The sequence below is a fragment of the Diabrotica virgifera genome, chromosome 8, assembly GCF_917563875.1.
Source record: "Diabrotica virgifera virgifera chromosome 8, PGI_DIABVI_V3a".
Taxonomy (NCBI): domain Eukaryota; kingdom Metazoa; phylum Arthropoda; class Insecta; order Coleoptera; family Chrysomelidae; genus Diabrotica; species Diabrotica virgifera.
This window is the reverse complement of record NC_065450.1, coordinates 47,994,263-48,019,411: the sequence shown is the minus strand read 5'-3', so window position 1 is coordinate 48,019,411 and position 25,149 is coordinate 47,994,263. Positions and strand designations below refer to the sequence as shown.

Below are 25,149 nucleotides of genomic sequence, written 5' to 3'. Positions count from 1 at the left end.
ATACGTTGAGATGTAAGAGATGTTCTAGGTACCTCTTTTTGTCTAGAGGAGATGAGAGGCGCGATCCATCAAATGAAAGATAATAAAGCGGCTGGCCTGGACGACATACGAACAGAGCAAATAAAGAACTTTGGACTAAAAACTGTAGAGTGGCTCGTAAAAATGATGAATTGCTGCATCCGTACATTACAAATCCCCAAAATCTGGAGAAAAGCTAGAGTGGTAGCCCTCTTAAAACCAGGGAAGGATCCGGCGGATACAAAGAGTTTTAGACCTGTATCTCTCTTGTGCCACCTTTTCAAGGCATTTGAAAGAATGATACTGAACCGGATCGCAGAGTATGTGGAGACTAAAATTATTCCAGAACAAGCAGGATTCAGGCCCGGAAAGTGCTGCTGCAGTCAAATTCTTAATCTCACCCAACATATTGAAGATGGTTTTGAACGGAAGGAAATAACAGGAGTAGCGTTCATAGACCTAACTGCCGCCTATGATACAGTTAACCATCAACGGCTACTCGCAAAACTCTACGAAACTACAAAGGATTTCCGACTAACAAGGTTAGTGAAATGTCTCCTCCAGAATAGACGCTTCTACGTAACGCTCCAGTCCAAGAACAATCGGTGGAGGGACCAAAAAAATGGGCTACCACAGGGAAGTGTCCTCACGCCGATTCTATACAACATATACACCAACGACCAACCCATACACCAACAAGCAAGGCAATTTATTTACGCTGATGATACAGCGGTGGCAGCTCAGGGAAGAACCTTCAATGAAGTCGAAGTGAAACTGACAGATGCCCTGGGAGACTTAGCTCTATACTATGATAAAAACCATCTGAAACCCAATCCCACAAAAACCCAGGTATGTGCTTTCCACCTGAGAAACAAGCATGCCCGAAGGTCGCTGGAGGTGGAATGGCGTGGTCAGATGCTGGAACACAACAAGACGCCAAAATACCTTTGAGTCCGTCTGGATAGAACTCTGTCTTACCGATACCACTGTCAAGATGTCAAGAAGAAAGTAAGTGCCAGAAATAATATCATCCGCAAGCTAACTAATACAAAATGGGGAGCACAACCACACACTCTCCGCACTTCTGCCTTGACATTATGTTTTTCGGCCGCGGAGTTTGGAGCACCAGTATGGGCAAACTCTGCTCACGCAAAGAACGTCGACGTGGCTCTAAATGAAACGGTCCGTATAATATCGGGTTACCTGAAACCGACACCTATCGAAGAGGTATACCCCATTGCTGGAATTGCTCCACCACCTATCAGGAGGAAGGTCACGTCAGAGGTAGAACGGAAAAAGCAGGAGACGGACCGAAGACACCCCTTATATGACCACCAAACTCAGCCAAGCAGACTAAGATCTTGGAAAAGCTTCCTGAAAACATCAAGATCTATCCCCGAAGCGCCAGAGATGCGCCGAATACACCTATGGCAAGCGTCAGCTACCGCGACACATTTTCCTCCCTCGGAGGAAATGGCTGCTGGACACAATTTACCGTATCCGACTTGGAAAGAGCTAAACAGACTAAGAACCGGCGTTTCACGTTGTGCCAGTAACCTGAAAAAATGGGGATACCAGGAGGACGATACCTGCGACTGTGGCGCGGTTCAGACCAGCCGGCATCTACTATCATGCACAGAGATGAGAGACACCTGCACAGAACAAGACTTAATTATAGCAAGTGACAGGGCCATCTATGTGGCCAACCATTGGAAATACAGAATTTAAAGTTGTTGGTGTTCCGGACACGGAAAGTAAGTATTAAATACGTTTTCTGGCGATAAAATGGCTCAATGTCAATTTTTCCATTAAGGGGTTGTTTTCACCCCTTAAAAATAAAAAACGGAGTTCGGGTCAATATCACTTTTGACGTTAAGGGTAAGATAAGCCTAATTCCAAAATCTCATGTAAATCGGTTCATAGTAAAAAATTTCGGAAGTGAAAACCTATTTTACGCTTCAATGACTGCACTATCAATGAAACGGCGAAATCGGAATCAAGTTAAAAAAATTGTTAGGGAAACGGTAGCTGCCTTACCTTCGGATACAAGTTCAAAATGTTTTTTAGCGTAACATTGTTTAAGGAGAGATAGTAGAAAAGCTGGTACGCGGGCCCGTTTGCCAGTAGGCCAGTCCGGAACTGCGTAAACGTTATGCATAAAAAATCCATTCAATTAGTAATAGTATATGCAAATAGTAGATTAATTATCTAATAATAATTTTATAAAGTCAGTATAATACACAAGGCAATAAAACGTGTGTCACTTGTCTCTCTATCTAATTACGAGATATTTTATGCAGATACATAGTTCTTAGTAATTATCTTTTTTAAGGAAATTGAAAATGTATCAACGAATTAGCTTCGGTTTCATAGTGATATGTTCGGTATCTTCATTTGAAAATCATCCGTGCTCGAAATCGTTAAGTATTGACATTACTACCGGTACGAGAAGTGGAAACAAATATATTTTTGAAAATATGACGTTTGAAAAAAACCAATATTTTATGGAGGGTGGTATCATTTGGGGATGTATTTGTCAAGTAAGGAACTGCATACGGCGTTGTTGTTCTGAAAATAGTGAACTAAACTACCCAGCACTAGGATGTGTGAAGAAAGATCTAAAGCCGTTATTTAAATTTTACAATAACTCAGAAGTGTACTTAACATCTGATTCGTCAGATTATTTTGTTGTCAGTGGGCATCCTTGTGTTTCAAATGATCAAATATTTTCACATGAAATTGATGACTATTTTATACAAAAGAATGGATCCCTGTATTCTTCGGTATCCAATACATCCCATTCCATATACACCTACTGCCTTGTACACAAGTTAGGACTTGTATGTCTGAACACTTCAGAATCGAATACTCAATCAAATGTTGAATCAAAATATGTTACATATATCCGAATAATACAGTCAGTTGGTAAGTTATAGAAATATTATGGTTTTAATTATTAATTTGAATATTTTTCTGTGCATGTATAATCTAATAATAAAACACTGAAAACTTTTTGCACCCAATATGAGACATTTGACATATGCCTAGAAAACGCTGAATTTAAACTTTCACATTACAAAGGATTCCACGTCACGGGAAATGCTTCCACGAAGACACCATTGGATAGAATTTTTAGCTGAAGTTGTGTAGTTTAGCACACCCTTTTTCGAAATTTAAAGATGTTGAAGTATTTCTTAAGAGGTAGACTGACAGCTTTCCCTCCATCTTTTTGGTGGTCTCCTCGGTGGACGCTTAACTGCTCGTTTGTCTTCTGAGCAATTCTTGGTAGTCTCTGCTCCTCCATTCTTTTTACATAACTGAACCATTCTCTTCGTCTTTGTCTACCCCATCTTACTACATCTTGCACGCCACATTGTTCCCTGATGATGTTGTTTCGTATTTTATCCCTTCTTGTCTTCCCTGCAGATTCGGTCGCTGACCAGCGAATAGAACACACGTGTTTAGCTCGTATCTTAACTCGATTCTCGGGCAGATATAGCAATAAAACAATTGTGTTATACAAAAGTGCAGTGTAACTATAAACCAATATATGTAGGTACATAAATAAACAACCTAATTAGTTAACTAATTATACAGTGAAAAAATCGGAAAAAAGTAATTCCAACGATAAGGAATTAAATTCTTGTGTAAAGTGATAAAAACTTGTGTGATATCGAATATAAACAAAGCAGGTTTTTGCAGTAGGTGGAAACAAAACAATATTGTGAATGGTGTATTTCTACAGGAAAATAAAGCATATTAATAAACAGAATCAGCTGTAAGTAGAAAACTTTATTATAATATAATTAATTTTATTATAAACAGATAACCAGGGCCGGATTTTGATTTTGATTTTTACCTAGGAATAAAAGTGCTGGAAAATTAGTAACGGCTAGCGCGGGTGCGGGTGGGAATTTGAACTGTGAGTAGAGTTCTCCACGAAACTTCACCCGTGACGCATTGACTAATAACTCTAGCACGAAAAATAACTAGGAATTAAGAACAATGAGTTCAGATAGCGAATTAGATGATGAAATGAAAAGGAGAAGGGAAGAGGAGGAACATCCCAGCAAAAAATCAAAAATAACAGCTAGAACATCACAAAAAACAGATGAAGATAACATAAGTGGAATGGAACAAATGATGAAAATGATGAGGGAATTAGCAATGGATATAAAAGACATAAAAAAAGAACAATATAGATCTGGAGACGAAATCACACAACTAAAGAATGAAATTAAAGAACTGAAAGATCAACAAAGCGGCTACAAAGATGAAATAAAAAAGCTGCGAGAAACAAACGAAAAAGCTATAAAACAAATAGGTCAATTAGAAAAAGAAATTAGTATAGCAAATGAAAAAATAGAGAAATTGGAAAGAGAAAGAAAGAGAAAAAATGTAATAATACAAGGAATAAAAATTGATACAAATGATCAGAAAGTTTTACGAGGGGCTATGGAGAATTTTATGGAAAAAGAGCTACAAGTTTCAGTAGATGTAAATGGAGCAAGGAAAATAGGAGAAAATACTGTCATAGTGGAACTCAACAGCGTGAAAAACAAAATAGAAGTAATGAAAAATAAAAGTAAATTAAAAACCAAAAAGGACGAAAGAATCTATATTAATGATGATATGTCAAAAGAAGAAAGAATTATTCAGAAAGAAATTAGAAGCAAGGCTATGGTAGAGAGGCATAATGGAAAAAATGTAAAAATAGGATACCAGAAGCTAATCATTAATGGTGAAATATGGACATGGAATAACAACCAACAACAACTCATAAAAGAGAAAAATATACAACCAAAAAACTAGCAATACAACGAAAGCAGACTGAAATAACGGAGATGACATGGCAAAGTACAGGTACACGAAATAGACAAAATGTACAGATTATTAATGAAAAGCAGCCCATAAAAGAACATATATTAGTAGGAACATGGAATGTAAGAGGAACATACGAAGAAGGAAAACTGAAACACCTAGTAGATGAATGTAAAAAATATAAATTCGAAATAGTAGCACTACAAGAAACGAAACAACTAGGCCAAAACTCAATGGAAATAAATGACTATTTATTTTTCAATAGCGGAGGCGAAAATAGAATGTTAGGCACAGGATTTGTAGTAAACAAAAAGCTGAAAGATCTAATCGTTGACTTTAAACCAATTTCAGAGAGAATATGCATACTAAGAATAAGAGGAAAATACCAAAAAATAACATTTATAAACATACATGCACCGACTGAAGAGAAAAACATAGAGATAAAGGAAGACTTCTACAGTCAAATAGATACAGTATTCGAAAATATTCCCAAATACGATATAAAAATAGTACTAGGTGATGCTAATGCCAAAATAGGAAAAGAAGAAATATACACACCCACCATAGGAAAATATAGTCTGCATGAAACAACGAATGAAAATGGTCACCTCTTAATAGATTTTGCAAAAGAAAAAAACATGATCGTTATGAGCACGTACTTTCAACACAAAAGAATATATCAAGGAACATGGAGATCACCAGATGGAAAAACCATAAATCAAATAGATCATGTGCTCATCGAAAAAGACATGGAAAAATGTATAAAGAACATAAGAACATATAGAGGACCGGATGCAGACACAGATCACTTTATAGTCGGAATACAACTTAAACAGGTTATACCAGTTCTTAGAAATCAACAGAAAAAAAGGTACAAAGTAACTAAACCTATTAGACTACTGTCAGAAGAAGAACAAAGTAAATATGAAAGACTAGTCACTAGAGAACTGGAAAATATTGCAGAAAATGAAAACATCGAACAAAAATGGGCGCAAATAAAAGTATGTATGACCAAAGCAGCGCAAGTCAGTAATAGAAATATAAAAGATGGATTCAAAGAATGGTTTGATGAAGAATGTAAAATAGAACTGGATGAAAGAAATAAGTTAAGACTCAAAATGATGCAAGTGAAAACACCAGAGATGGAGATACAATACAACGAACAAAGAAAACGAACTAAAAGAATCATAAGAGTAAAGAAAAGAAAGTACAACGAAGATAAATTGAAATGCATAGAAGAAAACTATAAAAATGGAGAAGTCAGGAACTTATATCAAGGAGTAAAAAATGAGAAAAAGGGGTTCCAAAGAAAACCTGTACACTACAAAAGCAAAAATGGAAGGAATTTAGTAAGCGACGAAGAAATACTGAGCAGATGGAGAGAATACTTCGAAGAGCTTCTAAATGAAATTCCCACAACAGAATATGCAGAAGAAGAAGAAGAAGGACCGAATGAAAACATTGATCAAGAAGAAATGCAGGAAAGACCGCCTAATGAAAAAGAAATAAAAGAAATAATAGAAAAACTAAAGAAAAACAAGAGCCCAGGTAAGGATGAAATAACAGCTGAAATGTTTAAATATGGAGGACCAGTACTAATTAAGCATTTGGAAAAGCTGATAAAAGAAATTTGGGAACAAGAACACATACCAAAAGAATGGACTGAAGCCACACTGTGTCCAATTCACAAAAAAGGCGACAAAAGTTTATGCCATAATTACAGGGGAGTAGCCCTACTAAACGTTGCATATAAAATACTTGCAGTACATATAAAAGACAAGATAACACAAAAGATAGATAATGACATAGGAGAATATCAATGTGGATTCAGAAGAGGACGCAGCACGGTGGATCAAATTTTCCTGCTGCGTGAGATACAAGCGGAAAGCTACGAATACGGAAAATCTACAATGGCCCTATTCATTGACTTTAAACAAGCTTTTGACAGAGTTAAGCGAAAAGAAATATACAAAGCACTATGTGAAATTGGAATTAGTAAAAAATTAATAAAGATGGTAAAAGTTACACTCAGAGAAACAGAGAACAGGGTTAAAATAAATGGAAAGGAAACAGATAAGTTTAGGGTCGGTGAAGGGGTACGACAAGGAGACCCACTGTCATCACTGTTGTTTAGTATCCTTCTTGAAATAGTCATCAGAGAAGCCGAAATTAACAGGACAGGACTTGTATACCAACGAAAACACCAATGCTTGGCATTCGCTGATGACATAGTAATGATAGCCAGAAGCAAACAAGAATTACAAGAAATACTAAAAAGACTAGAGGCGATAGGAAGAAAGAAAGGGATATACATAAACGAAGAAAAGACTAAATATATGGAATGGACAAAACGAGAATACACACAAGGACAATACCTGACAATAAACACAGAGGCAAAAATATATAAATTCGAGGAAGTAGAGAGATTCCAATATCTAGGAGCGACATTCACTAGGAGACCAAATATAAAAGAAGAAATCCAAGCGAGAATTATGGCTGGTAATCGTTGTATCTTTGCTCTAAACAACTTATTGAGAAATAAGAACATATCTAGAGGGGCTAAGATAAGAATATACAAGACAGTGATAAGACCTATAGTCTTGTATGCCAGTGAAACATGGACGATGAACAAATCCGAGCAAGTCATGCTTAAAGTATGGGAAAGAAAAGTCCTAAGAAAAATATTTGGCGGAAAGATATGGAATGGAATGTGGATAAGAAGACCAAATGTGGAATTGGAGAGGATGTATGGTGAACCAAACATAGTAGGGATCGTAAAATCACAAAGACTGAGATGGTTGGGACATATCCAAAGGATGCCAAACACGAGACTTCCCAAAAAAATACTAACGGGAGGAATAGGAGGAAAGAAGAAGAAAGGTAGACCGAAAACCAGATGGAAGAAAGATGTTGAAAAAGACATAGAAGAACTGAAAATCACAAATTGGAAAAATAAAGCAGCAAATAGGAGAGATTGGAAAGGAATAGTAAACCAAGCCATGGGCCTTCTAGGCCTGGAGAGCTAAACTATATATATATATATATATATATATATATATATATATATATATATATATATATCTTCCCTGCAATTGCTGTTATTGTCTTTATTTCGGCTGTTCGTAGCCGAACAAAACTCACAATTAGTAATAATAATTTTTTTTTTCAAACAGTCCGAAGACTTAGTTCTATTACACAAAAATATAATAAAGAATCCACGAGGAAAAATTTCCTGCAGTTGGCTGTATACCATTTATTACAAAAAAGCCCTGTATAGGGATTTTAACAGATATACCTTTTATTAAGGATTTCATGTTTTTTTTTAATATAATAAATTAATTATAAACAAACACTACTTCCCTATGGATCAACACTAACGAATTCCAATATCAGAAAATAATACACTATTGCACTGAACCGATATCTATATAGATAACAGCTGTGGGAGCACGCCAAATAGAATTCTATTTTAGTGACGTCACGTTGCCTAGCAACCGTCGATTCTCACATTATGAAATTCTATTTTGTGACGTCAGCAAAATAGAATTCTATTTGGCGTGCTCTGGGCCCAGCTGTGGGAGCACGCCAAATAGAATTATATTTTAGTGACGTCACGTTGCATAGCAACCGTCGATTCTCCCATTATGAAATTCTATTTTGTGACGTAGGCAAAATAGAATTCTATTTGGTGTGCTCTGGGCCCTGAACAGATAATAGAATCGTGCTATTATACTTGACGTAGGTTTGTCAAAATGACAGTGACTATTTCTCTATGTTGCCTAATCAGTTATTAGTTATAATATTTTCGATTTCTTGTAAATTTTAGTAGTTCCAATGTGACACAAAATCTAGGCATGGGATAAAAAAGTTTATTTGAAGAAAGTGTATTTTTTGTTCTTAATGACGGTACAGGTTCGTTTTTGTAATATTTTATTTAATTATAGAGTAACTTCCACATACTAACATGTGTTAGTATCGCCATTCTTTACTATATTACGAATATGTGTGCCAAATATCTCAACAAAATATTCAAAATAAAAGCTGCAATCTTGGAACGCATTTTCCGTTTTGAAGACGCGCTGATGTAGCCTCTTAAAATATTTTTTTTCTACTTCGTACTGATTCGTGGTAAGTCGATGTTTTCCGTATTCTTCCATACGAGTAGGATTTTAGGGAAATTCGGGATTAGGAGGGACATTCTTAGCAAAATTTAGCTTGTCCGTATAATTTTTAGAGGTGCAGTGTCATTTGTGTCTCTGACAACTCGACTATGCAACGAGTTTTTTTGTGTGAATTTGATGGCCTTGGCCGAGCCAAACAAACAAATTTGTTTTTTCAATCAGAGGAATTTTTTCTGTATTTCTAACTCTAAATACATAACAAACTAACATATTACAATTATTATCTAAATAATACACTGTTTTGGTTTTAAATTTTTTTTTGTAAATATTTATTTTTTTTGTAGATTTTTTATTTTTTTAATTTGTTTTTTTATTATTTTTTTATTATTTTTTTTTATTAATTGTTTTTTTTACTACGCTAAGATATAAACCCGATTCAACATCTCGGAGGTTTACATCTTCTTAGTTTTTTTCTTTTTTTTTGCTTTTTTGCTTTTTTTCTTTTTTTTTCTCTTTTTTTTGCTTTTCCTTTTGTCTTTTTTTCTTGTTCTTTTCTTTTTCCAACTATAATATACAATAATTACTTAAATCTACAGGGTTTAAAAAAATAACAACAAAACAAAAATGTTTGTTTTATTTTAACAAACATGCTTTGCTTTAACAAAATTACTTAAATACAGGGTAAATTGTATTGCTATAGTCTATATTTACAGTTTTTGATATATGTTCGTAAATTGTTTTTAATGTATTAATATCTTCAGAAAATATCAAATTGTTCTGGTATACGGGAAGTGGAAGTTTTAATATGCTAAGATTATCATAAAATTTGTTTATGTTTACTGATTGATGTGAACATTCGAGGAGAATATGTAGTAGATCACCTTCTTTTCCACACTGACAGGTGATTCTGTGAGACCCAAACTGTACATATGAAGGGGGTAAGAACATGATTACATCTCAATCTATTTATAACTCTTATGAAATGGGGATTTGATACATAATGAAACCATCTTTTAATGAGAATTTCAGGCTGCTGCATTTGTTTGTAATTACTACCAGTTCTCGTGTTTCTACAATATCTTTTCCAATTTTCGATGCAACGAGTTGTGATTTTCAAAAACACCATACTCAATTGATCATTTTGATTATCAAATTGGCTATAGTAATTTTATTGACGGCAGCTCAGAAAGGGATACAGAGGATCTGTTAAACCATTCTCTCGGGTTTTTAAGCCATGACGTTCTTCTTCGCCCTGGCCCTCTTTTTCCGTCTATCTTGCCCTGTACATATTATTAAATGGAGTATATTGTATCTCTCCGGGTGTTGCATAACATATGCACAATATTCAAGTTTGCCATTTTTAACTACTGTTCTGACGACTTCCATAAATTTCCCAATCCGATGCAAAACAACTTCGTTATGAACTCTATCCACCCAATTTATTCGTAGGATTCTCCAATATACCCAGATTTCAAAAGCTTCCAGTTTCTTGAGAAGTGTATCCGTTAAAGTCCAATCTTCGACGTACAAATGAGTAGAGGTCACATAACATCTCACTATTCTAATTTTCAGACTCAAAGTAATATTGTTTCTACATCACAGTTTCACCAATGAATCAATCAAACGGCAAAATCGAAATCAAGTTAAAAAAATGTGTGTGTACTTTTTACACACGTAAGAAGTTATGCTTCTATTATATGATTTCAACGAGATACATATACTTTAAACAGTTTATTTGTATTTTATTTAAATATTAAACTAATTTTAATACTTACTAGTTTCCAAAAATTTTTATTTTAAAAAGACGAAAATTAAAACAAAGTAAGGCAAGGCAACAACATGAGGTGTTCCTAAGCAGTCACCCTCCCGAAACTTAGCTGTGCTAAACACTGCTTGACTACAGCTATCGAGCGACAACCGTGTAAGTCAGTATGCTATGACCGTAAAATTGATTTCAAAATGAATTATTTTGACACATTGAACAAATAATATTAAGATTGCTTTTTAATTCTTTTCTTCATATTTTAGTACTTACTATTCTATTCCCAGCGAAGACAAATCCAAAGATCAAAAATTATAATAAATATATTCACTAAAAACACCAATATATTTTTTTCACACTTTATTTGCACTGATACATACGTAACTTGAAAGATTTAGCAACTAACTTCACACTGTCTGTGTACGAGTAGTTCATACTGTCGTTTTTATAAAAATTCACTCACATTTTTCCCAATCACTCCTACGGAAGTATAACTTCAAAAATTTTTTTTAGCAAAATAGTTCAGGAACCGAAGCTTTTCACCTCGAAATTTTTACAGAATGGATCAATTTGCTTGACAATTTGAGAATAAGTAGTGGATAGTCCAATGATCAAAATCTATATGATGCCGAAAGGCGCGGTTACCATAGGGGTGGTTGTCACCCCATCTCGGGAGTGGAAATTTTTTATTATATTTTGACCGCAAAAGTTGATAAACACATTTATTCTGAGCAAAAAATGTTCTATACATTTTTTTGATAAAATTAATATAGTTTTCGATTTACTCGCTATCGAAAGTGTTAGTTTTATATCGAAAAAATCAATGTTTTTCGATATACTCATTTACGATTCACTCAATTTTTGCCGTAGAAAAAATTTTTCAAACCAAGTTCTTGGGAATTAAATAACCTACAACTTCATATTAAACATTTTGTCTTATGTCTAATTTCGATTCTGAAGAAAATGGCATTTTTTACCAAACTACAAAAATTCGTTATTCGCTTTTAACTCCAGTTGTTTAAAAACTAATCATTCTAAGCTAGTCAAACTTCTAGAATCTAATAATAATACACAGAAGAATGAACAAGACCAATGTCTAAAAACATCGCTAACTTAACATTATTATGCTTCCAACTGGATTTCTCCTTTTTTTCAAAAAAATATATTGATTTTTTAACGGTAACTTTTTTGTTTTTTATCTTAGAAAGTTTGGTAAAAAAAATTGTTGTAGGTTTTTACAAGTTTTTTAAGCCTATTAACATTAAATCCTTTTAAAATCCTCACTCGCAAAAAGAGGTGACTTTGAAAGGGTTGGTAAAGGTGATTTTTGCATGTTATTACAAGTTTTAATTGTCAATAGATCACTAAATTTTTGCAGTAGAAATAATTTTTGCCAACCAAGTTCTTGGAATTATTAAGCTACAATTTCATATTTAAACATTTTTTCATATTTTTGATGCTAATGTTTCTATTCTGAAGAAAATAGCATTTTTTACCAAACTACAAAAATTCGTTATTCGCTTTTAACACCATTCTTTAAAAACTAATCATTCTAAGCCGGTCAAACTTCTAGAACCTATTAATACTACATAAATAAAGAAGACCAAATAAGGTTAATGACTAATTTTAATTGAGGGGCCCAGATGCTAAGGGGTACAAGTGATAAAATGGTTCAATTGAGAAAAACGAAGTCTAAATTAAATTTACATAGTAAATTCTACAGCAAATTAATCACTTAAAAACTTATTTAGAATTAATTTTATACCTTTTGTTTATCTAATTGTAAAAGTTTTTGTAAAGTTAGTATTTATTTTCATTCAAAATATTTGAAATTTGGAAAAAAATGTTCGCATTTGTACCCCTATGCTTTAAATTTTGCACTTGTTTCTCTTTGCCACTTAAGTACCTACAAATTTCTTAAATTCTTAAACTAAAACAAAAGAAAAATTACGCAAAAATTAAACATTTTTATTTATGAAAACTTACTTGGTACATTTTGTGTTATTATTTCACTTATTTTGAATACTTTTTTAAGGGCTTGGTTTGCATAGATACTAAACAAATCACCAAAAATAATATCCAACACCTTACAGGCAAAGAGATACAAATGAAGTTATACCTGTTTGCCGCAAACTGTTTTTAAATATTTCGTAAGTAGTCAAACTGGAACCTGCGATATGTCGCTACCAGTAGTTTAATTCATCTGTATCTCTTTTCCACTAAATTTTAAATACTATCTAGTATTATTTTGTGCACTTAACTCAGTTTAAAATATTTTGTCACTTGTATCCCTTAGCATATAAGCCCCTCAATTAGAATGGTGATTAGGGGTTTGTTTCCGATCACTTTTTTGCTGAAAAAATAGAGACTGACATGCTTTTCATTATAAATTACTCAATTTTTGAGCCCGAGACATTTTGTTTTATTTCTGAAGATAGATATTTTTAAATAATTTAAATTAGTTTGACCAACTTATCCTCGAAAAATGCATAGTTTTCCCGTCTTTTGACTTTGAAACTACAATATTTAGCATTTGACGCAGAAGAGCTAACATATAATAAAGTATAGCTCGATTACTATTGGTCCTAAAGAAAATTAAAAAAAAACATTACATTTTTGTTAATCAAAGTTGTTTTGATAAAACGAAAACTTTTTGAGTTATTAACAGAAAACTGATTAAAAACATTGATTTTTTCGATATAAAACTAATACTTTCGATAGCGAATAAATCGAAAACTATTAATTTTATCAAAAAAATGTATAGAACTTTTTTTGCTTAGAATGAATGTTTTTGCCAACTTTTGCGGTCAAAATATAATAAAAAATTTCCACCTCCGAGATGGGGTGGCAACCACCCCCATGGTAAAAGCGTCTTTTGGCATGATATAGATTTTGATCCTTGGACTATCCACTACTTATTCTCAAATTTTCAAGCCAATCGAGGTTCTGTAAAAATTGCGAGGATTTGTCCTATTTTAAGCTTCATTACTTGGACTAAAACCGTAGGAAGCTGCGTTATCTTTGGGTACATGTACAAAATGTTTTTTTAGCGTTATAGTAAAAAGACGCACCGGCCCGCGGGCCCGAGTGCCAGTGGGCCACTCCGGAAATGCTTAAACGTCATACATGAAAAATTAATTCAATTAGTTATAGTATATGTAAACAGTAGGTAGATTAATTCTCTAATAATAATTTTATAAAGTAAAAACGTGTATCATTAGTGTCGAGTATCCAGTTACAAGATACTTTATGCAGAAAGTTCGTAGTGATTACCTTTCTTAAGAAAATTGTAGAATGTATCAACGAATTAGCTTCACTTTCATAATGATATATTTGGTATATTCATTCGAAAATCACCCTTGTCTGAAATCGTTAAGTGTTGACATTTCCACTGGAACGAAAAGTGGAACCAAATACATTTTTCAAAATATGACGTTTGAAAAAAACCATTATTTTATGGGCGATGGTACCATTTGGGGATGTATTTGTCAAGTAAGGAACTGCATACGGCGTTGTTGTTCTGAAAAGAGTGAACTGAATTACACAGCGCTAGGATGTGGGAAGGAAGATATGAAGCCTCTATTTAAATTTTACAATAACTCAGAACTGTACTTAACATCTGATTCGCCAGATTATTTTGTTATAAGTGGGCATCCTTGTGTATCAGATGATCAAATATTTTCACATGAAATGGATGACTATTTTATACAAAAGAATGGTTCCCTGTATTCTTCGGTATCCAATATATCTCATTCCATACACACCTACTGCCTTGTAGACAAGTTAGGACTTGTATGTCTGAACACTTCAGAACCGAGTACCCAACCTAATGTTGAATCGAAATATGTTATATGTATGCGAATTATACAGTCAATTGGTAAGTTATACAAAACAGGTTATGGTTTTATTTAATTTGACCATTTCATTGATAGAGATTCTGACCAATAGAGACCTACAAAAATAAAACTTTCAGCGATTATTTTTTAATGATTCTAATTTCCAGTCGTATACTAAGATTTTTCATCACGTGTTTAATTCTGTCCAATATTATTACATCGGGAATATTCTACCTGTATTATTATACTGAGAATAATTTTCAGGTATTTCGTTTGTGTTTACTTACGAGTTTCCTAGTTTTGACAACTGTGACGTTTAAGAAAATGAACTATAATAAACTTTTAGTTGTGCATCTAATGTCAACTTGCCACGAGGACCACAGAAATCGGCAATTTTAAGCGCTCGAGTTAGAAAACACAGATTCTTTTCAACGAAAACTTTTCGTTTATAAATTCGCAAAGTCTGTGTGTTATTGCGTTGCCGCTCCTGTAATACTTAGAGCAGATTTATTGATGGATTCTTATCTAGTTTTGTCTTCTGAATTTAAATGTGAAAACGGCATTTCGATATCTCTAATTGTCTTCAAGATAATCGACTTCAAAATCTAAAATGTGACGTCACAATCCTTTTATTTTCTTCCGACACACTAAACGTCAGCTAAAATCGTTGCTAGTTTTTTAATCTGAATTTTTTGTTAAGCAAAGCATAGGTTATTTACATTATTTGAGTTTGACACGTCGTGAATGTGAAACTAAATTTTAAATAAAGTATTAATAAAATATCAATGACATATATAAAAATACAATTTGAGTATATTTTGAAAGCAATAATTTATTAACAATTTTAAAAATAGTCCGTTCTTTAACGGTAAAATATTACAAAACTTCTTAATTATACAGAACCGCTTGGATTGACATGAAATTTGGCATACACATAGCTAACAAGTCAAAGAAAAAAAGTGATATTGTGCCGATATGTGCTTTTGCCCTGGGGGTGGTTTTCACCCCCTTTTGGGGGTGAAAAAAATATTCGTCCAAAGTAAGTCCGGAAATGGATAAACTAACTAATTTTAAGTAACTTCGGTTTTATAGAGTTTTTTCAGTAAGTCAATACTTTTCGAGTTATTTGCCAGTGAATAGGTATGTTCATTTTTTCAACAAAATAACCACGCTTTTTGACGGTTTTTCGCAAATAACTCAAATAATAAGTAATTTGTCGAAAAACATTCTTAGCAAAAATATAGCCTGTAAAAATAAAAAAAATGGTGTATATATCACGTCTCTATACCTAGTATAAGCAGAGTTATAGCTAATGAAAAATAGGTTCATATTCGTCAAATTCCAAATGGAATACTTTAACGTGAAATGACCAAAAATGAAGCGCATTTCGGGGAAAATTCAATACAACTTATTTAAAGTGTCATTTTTGTTTTATAAAAAAAATTATAGCATCAAAAGTAAACAAGTTACGCTCAAAATAAAGTTAGTTCCTTTTTGTTTGGTAAAAAAATCGGGAAAATCACCCCCTAATTAGTATCTTAAATAAACTTAATCGTTACGACTTCACAAGGTTCTTGACCCGTGTATATATTGTTAATATGATCTGTAAGTGTCATCGGTTAAAAGTCCTTATTTTTGAAAGGGATGTAGTTAAAAGGGGTTAAACGAGTCACTGATCACGAATGTATGCAAATTTAGAAACACCAAATCTTAATAATTTGTCTAACAGAAAAACAAAAAATACATGATATTCAGAAAAGCAATGCTGACTTTTTTTGTTTTTCGAGGTTTTTTGGTATCTCTAACAATTTTTAAGTTATTTTGAAAAAAAGCATATTTTTCAAAATTAAATTTTTTAAAAATTTTACTTTAAAACCAAATTTTTTCAAAAATAAGCACTTTGAACCTACGAAACTTACACATCATATAAACACAACATAAGTAAAATAATTTGTGGAGCGGTAACGATTAATTTCATTTAAGTTGCTAATTGGGGGGTGGTTTTCCCGATTTTTTTTTTGCCAAAACAAAAGGGACCACTTTATTTTGACCGTAACTTGCTTAAATTTAATGCTAGAAACTTTTTATAAAAACAGAAATAAAGCGTTTTTTAAACACTTTAAAAAAGTTATAATTGGTTTTCCCCAAAAAGTGCTTAATTTTTTGGATATTTCACGTCGAAATATTCTATTTGAAATTTGGCGAATATGAATCTATTTTTCATTGGCTATAACTCTGGTTCTACGAGGTCCAGAGACCTAACGCGTACACCATAATTGTTACTTTTTTACAGGCTATATTTTTGCTAAGAACGTTTTTTTCGACAAAATACTTACTTTTTGAGTTATTTGCGAAAAACCGTCTAAAAATGTGGTTACTTGGTTGAAAAATGAACATATTCACTCGCAAAATAACTCGAAAAGTGTTGACTTGGTGAAAAAGCTCTATAGAACAAAAGTTACTTAAAATTAGTCAGTTTACCCATTTCCGGAATTATTTTGGACATATATTTTTTCACCCCCAAGAGGGGGTGAAAGTCACCCCCAGGGCAAAAGCACACATCAGCACAATATCATTTTTTTTCTTTGACATGTAAGCTATGCGAATGCCAAATTTCATGTCAATCCAAACGGTTATTTAAAATTTAGAGCAAAAACCGTGAAAGAATGTACTAAAAGGTATATCTATAATATGAGTATACGGCCTCCCCTTTAATGGACTGTTCTATTTGTTATGAAATGAAAATTGTTATTATAGTCATTTCGCTAAACTCAGTGATTTTAGTAGGTAATTTTTTTGTTTTTTGCCAATTTTGCCAAAATTGGCAAGATTACTAAGGGAGCGTTCAAGTATTACGTAACGCGATTTTTGCAGATTTTTAACCCCCGTCCCCTACGTAACGCACTCTTATGGGAGTTTAACTATTGCGTAACGCAATTTTTGAAGATTTTTGACCTCCCCTCCCCCCAACCTGCGTTACGTAATACTTGAACGGTCCCTAATTATTTAGTAATTATTAATTATTTAGTAATTATTTTTTTGCCAAATTGGTAAAATTACTGACTAAAATCACTAGCCAGTTGTGTCTGAGTTTAGCGAACCGACTATATGAAATGTTGTTTGGAATAAAAAATTATGGTCTAATATGTGCAGTTACATCCTTCTAATGGAAAAAAATATTTGAAGATTTTTCTCAAATTATGGATACCAACAACATTTTCATTTATAACTCTTTTATTTTTAATTTGGCGAAGAAAAGTTATTCTTCATAAAAAGCTCTTCATGGTCGAAGATTTATGAGACAACCATCATATATCCAATTTTATTAATTTTATACGAGGTATATAAGAAATTTGAATTTCGATCAAGAGTAAAGTACCTTTATAGTTCACAACATTTAAATTAGAATGATATAATTGCACATTAAAACATAATTTTTAATTCTAAACAACTTTTCATAATAGCAATTTTCCATATTATGAATTAAAATACGTAAATTAACAAAGTTTTCGTTATGATAATGCTCGCATTTTCAGCTTGTTTATAATATTATTGTTTGTATTACAGAGTATTTATTTTGGTTCTGTAGGTATACTATAATGTTTATATTAGGCCGTACTAGTTTATCCTGCAGTGTTCGTATTAATATCAGTATAAACTAATGTGACCTAGGCTAAACTAGTTTGTCCTATCGCGGTTAGGACAAACTAGTTTGTCCTTAAATCGGGTTTGGCCGGTAACATACACCACTGGGTACATGTGGTATCTTCCGTCGACACCCTTAGGGTTTGCTCACTACGGAGAGTAATGGATTGTATCCTCGCCTAGTATCTATTGTTGTCGTCCCCCTTCGTATTTACTCAGTGTTTGTTGTACGTTTGCCGACAGTATTTAAAATATTGCATATTTTAACTGGTATTGGATACATGGGTACGATACATTGATCGGAGTAAGTCGGCGAACACAGTGAAGGCGGTTTCGGCTTACGGTTAAACATTTACGGATTTTAATGTACAGAGGAAACTGGAACATATTCGTCTTTCCAGAGGTAGATGATATCCCGGTAATAACTGCATCTCAAATCATGGGAAAGTTTCGCTCTAAAAGACTCAGATATGGAAAAATCCAGTTTATATAGAATCTTTTATGTTTTAAGTTTGTTTAATTGTATTTCCTGATTAAATATTTAATTGATCTGATATGTTTTACTTTGCCCCAATACCAAAGTTCACTTTGCCCCACCTGAGGGGCAAAGTGAACTTTTTGCGACTTTTGGGAAATATGTTTACAGCATATTACATAAAACTGTTTTTTAGTTTTTAGGTATTGGATTATGTAGCCAAATGGTTTTGCTATCGTATGAACAAAAAATAGTCTTAATTATTATTTTCGTATAAGTCATATTATTTGACAAATCTTAACTGGTTCACTTTGCCCCGACTTCCCCTATCGTTTAACTAAAAACTGGTGTAATTTACATAAATACATATTTACATATTCATTGTAAAATCCGTTAATCTTTAGAGATTTGTATGTTGCAAGTAACATTCAAGTCTGTAGCAGTTAATGTTTTGCTACTCTTGTCAAAACGTTGTAAAATACCGTACCACGTGTTTAGTAGAATAGCCATTCTCTTATTTGAAAATATGTTTACTGATTTCAATTCAATTAGTAAAATTTTTTTACCAAAAAAGTTTTTTTTACAAAACGCTGCGGCCCTCTTTTTCTTGCGGCCCTAGGCCGCGGCCTAGTCGCCCTAGTGGTAAATCCGGCACTGATTCTTCTAGTTTTTGGGATAAAAGATCACCGTCCTCCCTCCGGGAGCGTCAACAATCCTCAATGGCCGGCGATACAAGAACGAGGAACATGAAATCTAGACTGCAACCAAATCATCCAGACTGCAACGACCAACACCTGTACGCCTGGTGGCCCTGAACACCTACAACACCAGAGCCAGTTGCAGAACCAACAGAACCAATCGATATCATGAAGTTACCATCGAACCAGATACCAAAAGTATTTTGTATATTTATATTTGATATATGTTAAGATGTTTTAGTTTCCTCTGTACTGTCTCATAAATTTTACTTCATACCCATTTTTTAATGGATGAAACTTGGGCAACAAATTCTTTTCTTATTTTATCATTAGTTAGTTGAACTAATATAAAATCTTCGGCAAACACATTTTTCGTTGGAACTGCAGTAAGCTGGTTTGTTTGCAAAATTTCAACATCTTCATCACTGAAGGTTTCCGTGTCACTGGAATCTTCGCACAAGTGGGCATCATCAACATCATGGTCTTCGGAGTCAGAAGATTCAGGAATAGCAATTTTTCGTTTTACTGCAACTTTTTTTTCTTTTTTCACTATTTTTGCCTTCTGTTGTTCTTTTTCTGCCTTCAGATCAGCAAGGTAAGGGGAAGATGTTATTACCGTTGTAGATCCTTTTTTTCTTTCTTTTCTCAGAGCAGTTTTAGGAGCTACTTTAGGGACAGGCATTATATCTCTTGGAGATATCGCTTGGCTAAAATTGGCTGAGCTTGTGGTATGGAGTTCGTTAGCTACCGAAACATTTTACAGTTGATAATGTGACGAGCTAGAGGGTTTATGGATAGGCGATACATCTCTTGATGGCACCAAGTTGTCTAAAATATTTGAATTTTTGACAGCTCCTTGAACTTCATTAGATGTTGAACGAGTTTGTTTTATTTGTGAAGTATGTCCATAAAATTGATTAGTGGATAGTGGCGGTAGATTTGCATTTGTTCTGCTTTTCTTACTAACCGTACTGAAACTTCCAGCCCAAACATGATCATTTTTGGGTACATTACAGCGGTCGGCAACATCTGCAGTATCACGAGTGATATTTTCTACACCGCCATTGTCATTATTTTGAGTTAAAAGAGGACGGTCAGTAACCTCTGCAGCCGCAAATGCCATATCTGGGAAAATGTTGTTATCATAAGGACAAATTCCCGTTTTTTTAAAAACGGATATAGCATTTTCAAGTGTTGCAGCTCTCATATATGCTTGACCAAATATTTCGCTCACATCATGTATCGTCACGACTTTACCAGGATTATTTCTTAGCCAATTCTGAACACCCTGGCTATAATATGAACTCAACGGAAACATAAACGCAACATCAAGAGGCTGCAAACGATGAGACGTGTGTGGGGGAATTGTAATAATGTGAACGTTACTTTTTCTTGCCATTAAAATCAAATCTAAATTTTTAACATGTGTTGAATGACCTTCACAAATAAGTAACACTGGGTCTTCTTCTGTTGGCTTAGCATATTTTATAAAATGTGTGAACCATGTTGGTGCAAAAATATTACTTTGCATCCAACCTGAAGGATGAGGAACTACTATACTTTCAGGTGGTGGACTCCTTGAGAAGTTGGGATTATTTTTTACACGAGGGAATATCAGCAGTGGTGGTATATATTGACCTGCTGCATTAAAACAAATTTCTGCAGTGATGAGTGTACCTCGCTCTGCAGATGAGAGGCTACCGACCTGTTTTTTTTTCCTTTAAGAGATAACACTTTGGATTGTCTATTTGGAACTGTACTAATTCCGGTTTCGTCACAGTTATAAATTCTACTGGGAGAAAATTTGTAAGTATCCATAAGATGTTTTAAAAGATCAAAAAACTTTTTGACATTTACTTTATTAAATGCAGATTCTCGGGCTGCAGATGTTGCCTCCGGTGTTCGAAGAGATAAGTTATGGTGTCTTTGCATAAATTTGGAAACCCAATCTCTTACTGCTAGTTGTTTTTCTTGAGAAAAAGTGTGCGGAATATTATTTCTTTCAGCATATTGATAGGCAAGGTGCCTAAAATTCTGAATCGTTAAACCAAACTAAATGTCGTTCCAGGTCAAGTACATGCTCATTCAATTCGTTTTCCTGTTCTGGCGTAAATACTGTTCTAAATCTACCCAGCCTTTTCTTTGCTGCCAGGTCAGATGTTCTATCTAGTTTCAGTCTTCGGAATAACGTTGCTGGTGGCACATTAAACTGTGTAGCAGCTGCTTTATATTTTAATGTTCCCTCCCGAACAGCATCAATAGCATTTTTCATTGATTCCTCTGACCAAGACTGTTGATTGCTTTTACGAACATACGTTCTAACCATTTTACCTTAAAGAAAAAATTTTCAACATTAAAAGTGTACTCACTCCAGCAAACAACTAATTTATAATATATCTATAGTAGTTTTTTTATCTGGTTTAATTTTAGGCGATACAAGAATTAGTAAATTAATCTCGGATAATTATTAAACCGAGATTTACAAATCCCGACTAAATATAGTTTCTAACCTTCAACCTACAATAAACACATTCTACAAATCTATCTACTACAAAACAATAGTGGGGGCAAAGTGAACCTAGGATCACTTTGCCCCTTGCGAAAAACTTCACTTTACCGCACACTGGTACTTTTTTGACATTTGATGTTAATGTGAAACTGTCACTACATATCATCTTCGTTTTCTTGCAAAACTATCTCTAATTAGATGCCTAACACAATAGATTAACAACGTTTGAATGTAATAATAACTAGTTGAGTTATACATTAGATTACACACTTACCAGATTAGAATTTTACCACGATAAAATAAAAATTTCATCCACAACTTAGCAGCTTTCGTCAAACGTGTTCTCGTCGTAAGCACAATGTTACCAACTTAAATATATTAAATTTACGTTTGAAACTGTATTACTGGCGCGAATAATTTAAAATTTAAAAAGATAGTTCACTTTGCCCCGAGTTCTCCTACTCCACTTTCTCCAAAATATAATTAAAAGTCTCTTGAGTCATTCTCATATACTGGAAGAATCGTTCAATATCTTTTTTTAATTTTTGAACTAGATGATGATATTCTCCATAAATTAATCTTTCTCGATTAGGATGTAGATACATCTTTTCAGTTTAGTCAAAACAGAATCTAAAGCAATTATATCTTCATCGGAAGATGACATTTTGCTACAAGTAGTAGACGCAACTGACAAATTAAACGATCTCTCTCGCTTTTACCCGTCTTCACTGGGTTACTACCGCGTCCACTATGTGTGCCGCCTAAAGGTGGATTTTCACAGATCCGATGTCCGACGGTACGATGATACGACAGAAATTTCAGAGAATTTCATTGGCTGAAAGGTGACAGTTGGGTTTTCGTACGAAATTAAAAAGTCATCGGAAGAAGTTAAAATTATTTTAACTTTTGCACGAAATCGGATGAATTTTGACACTGTTAACATTCTATCTTGAACGTCTTGAACTTTATGTTTTTGATTTGAAATGGAACAACAAAATCGTAATTATAAATGGATGTTGGTCTGAAACTATTTTCTTGTGGCATTTTTGTAATTAACTATTTTTAATGAGAAATAAGCCACAATTTTAATAAAAAAAAATGATTTTATTTTTTAGTAAAATTGTGGCTTATTTCCCATTAAAAACAGTTAATTATAAATGGATGTGATGGTACTTCTAACAATAACTCACATTTTTATCCTCTTCAAACAGATAATTTGACGAATCCATGATGACCCAAACAATAATAAGAATAAAATCGAAATAAAACTATCTATCTGTTCCTGTTCAATATCCAACAGCAAACATTTGTATCAAATATCAATCCATGGAATAATCTGACATATTACACAAATGTCAAAAAATTTCGGATACGACAATCAAATATAATCGTACGAAAAAAATTCGTATTTCGTGTCTTCGGATATCGGATCTGTGAAAATTAGCCTTAAGGCTTGGCGCCTCGTGGTGAGCACAACTTTAGAATGTTAAGGTATTCATGCATGCATGGCATGTCTCGGGATTCCCACATACGTTGATGGTGAAATTGAAAGTTAGCCGATACTATTCTCAGAACGGAATCTTTTCTGTAATAAATGTATATATTGTGTATATACATATAATGTTATTATGTATATATGTAATTTTTACATACATATTAATGGCGAACTGTTGAAGAAATTGACGACATTTCAAAATGTGGTTGTCCTTGCTTAGACCGATACAGAATTTATTCAGACCGTTTTATACTTATTATGTTTAAGCTTGGGTTATAATATTTGCGATAAAGTTAGTAACGCGCGATTACTGTATTATGAAATTTTTGTACTTTACTGAAGAAAGGATTACAATGGATACATATATATCTTTAAGTTTATTGATCATTTATCCGGTGTGTTCGTGTGCGCAGGATCCATGTTCCGAGTTTAAAAAATACTTATCTGTCACAACTTTTGCGACAAGTAATTCTGTGGACGATTATAGAATTTTGAAGTGTATTTGTGAAACAAAAGTATGTATAAGGAAGTGTTGCTTTGACGATATGACACGGAATTCTGAAGCATTAGGATGTGGAGAGCCAGATCTGAAACCTCCATTTAATATCTCAAATGGCACAGTTTTGAAATTATCTCCTGAATTATCGCAATATCGTATTATAAGTGGACAACTTAACTGTGCAGAAGATACCATTGTACTGGAAGACCCTACCGAAGACAAATACTTTATACAAAAAGACGGATCGTTATTTGCTCCATCTGTACATTTAAATAAAAGTTATTCGATATACTCTTATTGTCTATTAGGTAACGGAGTACATATATGTCAGAAAACTGATGAGAGGCCGCAACAAGAATCAGACGCTGTACTATTTACGCGAAAAATACAAACAATTGGTAAGTATTATATAATTTTGGATAATGTATATTTTATATACACTCACGGACAAAAATATTGCATATTAAAGTGATGTGAAATTTTTTGTGCTGCAATCCTTAGTCCCCCAGTGTCAGAAGAATAGGATTTCTTTTTCGAAAAGGATGTTTTATAGTGTCATATAACTGCTCTATCGGATTTAAATCTAATATGGACTATAGGTAGTCTATAGCCATTATGTGAGTGGTAGCCACATATTTATTTTTTAAATCGAATCTCATCGTGGTAAGTACTCACTATTCTAGCGACATGAAAACGGGCATTAGGACGAATCTATCATATCCAATATGGCTGGCAAATGGCTAAACATGATCTTCTATAATATTTTTAAGGTAAATGTCAACTGTCATTCACCCAATCACCTCCACAAGTTCGGTATGTCCTTTCCAAGAAGTACTACTTAATAGCACTATGCTACCTCAGATTTAAATCTGATAGGGCATTTATATGACCCTACAAAATATCGCATTCGGAAAAGAAAACATATTCCTAAAACACTGGGGGGGGGGGGTACTAAGAATAGCAGCACAAAAAATTTCACTTCATATGTTATATGCAATATTTTTGTCCGTGATTATACAGGGTGTTTCATTGGGAAACGGAAATACTTTAATGGTAAATAGAGGTCACCGAGCCGGTTCTAGATATAGTACATTTTTTGCCCTACCGACTTTTATAACCTATTTACAGGGTGTTTTATCGATTTTGCTCATTTCTTTCCTAAGCCATAACTTTAGAACCACCCTGTATATTTTTGTGATATTTGGTACACATAATATGTCTCATTCAAACCCCAAAGACCGACATACTAACCATAAGAAAAATCCAGGTC

The 25,149-nt window shown here is 33.5% G+C and overlaps 1 protein-coding gene across 5 annotated transcripts in view; it reads left to right on the top strand.

Annotated features, from left to right (window-relative positions):
• The window catches only part of LOC126889954 (G-protein coupled receptor Mth2-like), a 595,837-nt gene that overhangs the window by 100,561 nt on the left and 470,127 nt on the right, over nt 1-25,149 (top strand). Inside the window, exon 1 of one of the 5 annotated variants that reach the window (XM_050658715.1) lies at nt 2,346-2,943. The exons of 3 other annotated variants lie outside the window; for them this stretch is intronic. In XM_050658715.1, coding sequence (XP_050514672.1) covers nt 2,361-2,943 — 583 coding nt within the window. In that variant the 5' untranslated portion in view covers nt 2,346-2,360. Of the gene's footprint in view, nt 1-2,345; nt 2,944-23,682; nt 24,278-25,149 lie in introns of those variants that run through there. One more of the 5 variants, XM_050658716.1, reaches the window with a different exon arrangement.